At 38.6% G+C, this 6177-nt stretch overlaps 1 protein-coding gene across 2 annotated transcripts; it reads left to right on the forward strand.

Moving 5' to 3' along the window:
* Positions 1-230: 230 nt before the first annotated feature.
* Positions 231-4764, forward strand: LOC149975412 (nectin-4-like). 2 transcript variants are annotated; one of them, XM_090207401.1, is made up of 12 exons: positions 231-364; positions 953-1288; positions 1880-2176; positions 2621-2653; positions 2824-2914; positions 3020-3094; positions 3295-3324; positions 3426-3473; positions 3622-3660; positions 3802-3864; positions 4069-4104; positions 4391-4764. In XM_090207401.1, the coding sequence occupies exons 1-12, from the start codon at positions 310-312 to the stop codon at positions 4416-4418; spliced, it is 1131 nt and encodes a 376-aa protein (XP_090063527.1). In that variant the 5' UTR covers positions 231-309; the 3' UTR covers positions 4419-4764. The 2 variants fall into 2 exon arrangements, with proteins under 2 accessions (XP_090063527.1, XP_090063528.1); XM_090207402.1 differs by lacking the exon at positions 3295-3324 and having other exon boundaries at positions 266-364.
* Positions 4765-6177: the final 1413 nt, after the last annotated feature.

Below are 6177 nucleotides of genomic sequence, written 5' to 3' on the forward strand. Positions count from 1 at the left end.
TATAGCTCTGCGCCAGGCTCACTTGGCGACGTGTGTGTAATATTTCAGCTCCTATCTGTGTTATTTCCTGAGAAGAGTTCCTTTAACCACCTCAACTTAAACAGGTTAAACAATAGTTCTGACACTGGCTTACACTATGGAAGAAAAACTTGCACCAGCCGAGTTTACTTTCACTTTTATTGTATGGGAGGGGCTTCTGCAAAAAAGGTCCATATGTGATAGGTTCATTCAAACCCATGTGGGTTGGACACAGTAAAGAGGGAAATTCAAAATCTCAAGTGACTTCATAAGATAACTCACATTTCCACCATGTGTCCTGCACTCTACAACTACCTGTTTATTCTACTGATAATCCTACCTAAAGGTGAGAGAATCAGTTTTATGCATGATATACTACGTTTGTCAGCTTTTTATTGACAAAATATTGCTGATACTGTTGTTTTTCTTAGGATATGTGCTTTACTGTTCAAATCTGTTTATTTCACAACACTAGATTCATAATTGAATTTATTTTTAACTTTTCAGATACATTAAAAGCTATACAGATACATTTAATTATAGTAGTGAAGTGAAATGCATGCATGTGTAGTGAAATTCCCTGTATTAACTGTACAGTGTAGTGAAAGTCACTGTATAAACTATGGTTTAATCAGTGAACAAAGTAAGAGGATTGATCTATAGCCATAGTTCCTTATATTCACTGATGTCCACACATTCTATACTTTGTTACTTTAATAATTCAACACATGAACCCATACTGCAATCAGTTTACAGGTGCCTTCATGCATAACTTCATAACTTCCTCCCGCCTAGATTGGACTTCCCCTACCTCCGTACTCCTCCTTCTGACCATTATGAGTACTACACCACAATATTGTACTCTGTATACTGTATTGTATCCCATTAATGCAGTACTGTAAGTACTAAGTAGTGTGTAACTGTCTTCGTGCAGGGCTCTCTCATCTGGTGAGAACACAGCAGGTTGTCACAGCAACCCTGGGAGAAGATGCAGACTTAAACTGTGAGCTCATGAAACCCAAAGACGTGCGTCAAGTCACCTGGCAAAAAGTGACAACTGGGGAGAATGAATATGTAGCCTCCTACAGCAAACACGGTCCCCATGTCAACCTACGTTTTAAGGGGAAAGTGGAGTTTGAAGACGAGGGTCTGCAGAACTGCTCTATCGTCATCAGAGGAGTGTCAAGAGGAGACGAGTCCTGCTACAAGTGTCTGTTTAACACCTTTCCAGAGGGAGCTATCAGTGGAACCACCTGCCTCAAAGTCAATGGTAAAATCTGATAACATAATGTACTGTAAATGACTGACCCAGAACAACTTCTTCAGAATTTCAGGGAGACATTTTATCAGATCATACATCCAATGTCTTGCAAGCATTTATCAAAATGGAATCAAATCAGATGTTATTGGTCACATACACATTTTTAGCAGATGCTATTGAGGGTGCAGTGAAATGCTTGTGTTCCTCGCTCCAACAGTGCAGTAGTATCTAACAATTCACAACAATACACAAATCTAAAAGTAAAAGAATGGAATTAAGAAGTATATAAATATTAGGATGAGCAATGTCGGAGTGGCATTGACTAAAATGCAGTATATACATGAAATAAGTAAAGCAGTATGTAAACATTATTAAAGTGACTAGTGTTCCATTATTAAAGTGGCCAGTGATTCCATGTCTATGTACAGTATATAGGGCAGCAGCCTCTGATGAGGAGTGGTTGAGTAACCGGGTGGTAGCTGGATAGTGATGGCGAATAATTTAGTAAATCATGTAAATGGAATAATTTAGTAAAATATGTAAATTAATACATAATAGTATTTACATTCACTGTGAACTGTGTTTGTTGTTGTCCCATAGAGCTGTATGGACCCTCACTCCTCATCACACAAACCAACAACAGTCACACCACTCTATCCTGTTCTGCTACTGGACGACCTGTTCCTATAGTAACCTGGGATGACATCATGATAGAACATTCCACCATGGTCGATGTCACCCATCCCAATGGAACTGTCACTGTGACAACTACTGCAACAGTGGTAGTATCCAGTCTAACTGCCAAAAAGGTTAGGTGTGTTGCTTCACTATCCTTTGGTGGTTCCATCAAGGTGGTTTCAGAGGTGATTCCAGCTAGTGATCAAGCTTCATTTGCAGGTGAGAAATGGTTAGGATTAATACCACCATCTTTTTAAAATGTCAATATATGAACTAGGCAAGTCAGTTAAGAACACATTCTTATTTACAATGACGAACAGTGAGTTAACTGCCTTGTTCAGGTGCAGAATGACAGATTTGTACCTTGTCAGGTCGGGGATTTGAGCTAGCAACCTTTTGGTTACTAGCCCAACGCTCTAACCACTAGGCTACCTGCTACCCTGAACATGACATGATAAGGATGATGTCATGATGATGTAGTGCCTGTGGTCATGATAAAGTACTGCCTGTGTTCACAATGAAGTACTAGCTGTGTTCATGATGAAGTACTGCCTGTGTTCATGATGAAGTACTGCCTGTGTTCATGATGAAGTACTGCCTGTGTTCACAATGAAGTACTAGCTGTGTTCATGATGAAGTACTGCCTGTGTATTTCTGTTCTAGTTCAATCTCAGGTCTCTGATGACAGGATCATTGGTAAGTGGTTGTTATTCTAATAATGACAGGTCATAATCGACCTATTGACTGGCTCTTTTCCTATTCAACTTTCAGTGTAGTGCAGAGCCATATTAACATGTATGAGGCTTTGGTGTAGTGTACCTGGGAAGTTGACGTCTGTCTTCTTCTGACATCTCTCTCATTCACAGGTGCAGTGATTGGTGCAGTGATGGGTTCAGTGTGTCTCATCTCTGTATTCTGTGTAATATGGTGGCAAAATAGAAAAGAAACCTCCTCCAGGTAGAGATAAATAAAACAAATCATTCACTTAAAACAGTTACTATGAATTCAATATGTGATTTAGCTGCTTTCAGTTGACTTAGCCACTTGATCTCTGATGTGCAGAGAAAAAAACATACCGGACCCTGAAACCAGCATGACTCCTCTAAAGACACAACAGAACAGATCACCATCCAAACAGTAAGTCCCTAAAGAACATTTAAGGGATTGTGATTGATACCTATTTGAAAGAAAACATGAAACATGACAATTACAAGTTTTGAGAATATTTGCTATACAGGTTAAAACACATTCTTCATGATTAAATAATTGTAATAAAATAAAAATGAATACGATGATGTGGTTCTTGTCAGTACAGTGTTTATTTTGATTTATTTCAGTTTCACACCAACCTCCAGTCCATCACAAATGTGAGTATCCCGACCACCTGGATAGATTAAAACACTTGTATTTGAAATAGCTTTTTAAGATAAATAATACTGATAACAAAAAAGTATATTTATTTTTTCAGGTCACACTCATCAACCAGCTCGTCAACCAAGCGTAGGATGAATAAGAAGTAGGCTTACTTAATTATTATCTCATAGTCTCTGATTGTCTTCTATATTTATCTCTCTCATTGAGCAAACTTTGGAATCATGTCTGTGGTCATAGAGTGGTCATGTTAACATCAGTCAATGACGTTAAAAACAAATTGTTCTTGTCAGTACATCTTTCAGGGACACACCAAACTCCAGTCCATCAATGTGAGTATTTTTACAACTTTATTTGGTTATCCCGATAGAAAGCTTGAAACAGACGATATTGAGAATGTTACAAAAGCTTTTAGTATAAATTACAATGACCCAAAAATAAAACATAACAAAAAAATTGCCTTTTTGTTTCAGGATAAAATCCCTCAGCTCGTCAGCCAAGCGCAGGATGCATCAAGCTCAGGAGGCTGTAAAGAGGTAGGTTTACACCTTCATTCTCTCACTCTGCTGTAGTCTCTCTTCTTGAGGAAGAAGCTCTGAAATGATGTACTGTTGAGGTGGTCATAGAGTAGTCATGTTCTCCTTATCCATGCACTCAGCTGCATGTTAATATCTTTCTGTTGTGTTGCTCATCATGTTACATTTGTCAAAACAAACCACATTTCTGTTCTCCTTTTACAGTATCTCCATTCAAGAATCAGATGATGGTGTAACAAGGTGAGCTCAAATCATTCTAATTCAAAGATAGCACCAGAGGTCACAATCTTAATTTTATTTCATATCTTCTATTTATTATCTCTTATCTCCTACATTAAGCTAAGACTATAATTGGCAGTTAAACATTTGGTCCCACAATGGCTCAGACCCTGTTTACATTTTGTCATTTCATCTTATTTCTGTAGGCTACTGTTTGTACAGAAGAAACACTCTTCCTCACAACGACCTGTGTATTCATCCATTTGAAATATTGCCATTTTGTTTGCTCCTCTTTTTTCTCTCTCAGAAACCTTCTAGAAGATGACGACTACTGAGTGACTCTCATCACATTGCCACACACACCAAATCACTATTGACTAATCTGGTTAATATGATCATTTTTTACTCAAAACTGTCTCTCTCACTTTCTTTACTTAAGCCATACCTTAATAGGGTTATTTACTGTCTGTGCCATATTCACATTAGTCACAGCTGCTGTTAGAAGTGTTCTTATAAGGTTGTTTTATCCGTTTGTTTTATGTTTTTGTTGTCTCCCTGTCTGTTTTTCAGTGTTTAGATACATGAACGTTTCTGCACTTGTTGTATTATTTATTTTGCACTTCTCCAAACCTCCCTGTGATTCCAAAAGAACCAATAAAACATTCATTCATTGTAAAAAAATTTAAAAACAATGTAGCCTTTTGTGTGAAAATATTTTAAACTGTCATGTCAATCTCATGGATTGTCAGTCCTTGGTTTGCATCTGTAGCTGTGTTGATGATTTTGAGAGTGGTTATTCTCCAGCTCCATCCCTCAGTTTGTGGCTGGGCTTGTTGGGCTAAAATTCAAACTTCCAGAATGTGGCACCATCTACTGTTTACTTATTAAACACACCAGAAATAAGAGTGAGAGTAGAACAGTAGAGTTCTCACCTCTTACATTAAGCAGGATTTCTGGGACTGGCTCAGTGCATAACCTATAGACTATAAAGGCCAATTTAATATTGATCTGAACATGTGTTCCGGAGGCTCTGTACTGAGGGTGAGGCGCAATTGTAGTGCCTCCCGGTGCTTGCGGAAGCAAAATCAAGCTCTGTCAAGCAATGTGTGCGCCTCAAATGTTGTAACAATTCGGAGGGCTCCGTATAGCTCGGCATTGACATGATTGGTTGACGTTAGGTGGGGGCGGTACATCCTGTATAAACACAAACGCACTGCCTTGACAACAAACATGGATAACTTTGACGAAAGGCTATCAGAACAAGTGCACAAATAAAAAAACATATGTATGATACCTTGTCCTGGAAAGAGATCTGGGAGGTAATGGGGATAGATGTGGTAAAGAGGTAAAAGGAAGGAAGCTGTATTGGCGCACATTCAACAAATCTAACAAAGTGGATATTTGTTAAATCTGTCATGATTGATGTATTGTAACAGGCCCACAATGTGTTACCAAAATCAGATTTGGATATAATTGGCTGTTTTCGCTGTAGGTTTAGAAAAATATATCTAAATTCTAACTCCCATAGGTATAAACTGGTCGCATCATGCTAGCATACAGAAATCGGTGGTGGTAGTCAGTAGTTTCTAACTAATGCATTTGATTGATGACGATGACAGGAACATGTGTTAGGGTTGACATTCATATAAGTATTAAGTATTATACGAGTTTTACCTCAACATAGTGTAAAATACACAAACAATAGCTAACTGTACCCTAATTTAGCTGGGGGGCAATGGGGAGATTCGGGATGGAGATGCAGGTGGAAAACAGTGCAGCCTTTTTACTTCATACCTTCTTGGCTGAGCTCCTATGTCAAGCACCAGGAAACGGACTCCAACATCTCAGAAGAGGTAAGGTCTTTTCGTTTAGCCAATTGCTTGTACTGTGCCGGTCAAAAGTGTCATATATACATATATTCATACACATAGCTCATATATTATACAGCGCCAAACTTATCCGCTTGACTCAAGTCATTGCACGCACCCCTGTTCGAACAGGAAGCATCCTACTCCCAGCCATAAACTGCCAGTTTCAGTCCCTACCTCACGATCCCCTGACACATAAATACCTTCTTGCATAAACACACACACT

The sequence above is a fragment of the Oncorhynchus mykiss genome, chromosome 18 (assembly GCF_057628025.1).
Source record: "Oncorhynchus mykiss isolate SJ-2025 chromosome 18, ASM5762802v1, whole genome shotgun sequence".
Lineage (NCBI taxonomy): Eukaryota > Metazoa > Chordata > Actinopteri > Salmoniformes > Salmonidae > Oncorhynchus > Oncorhynchus mykiss.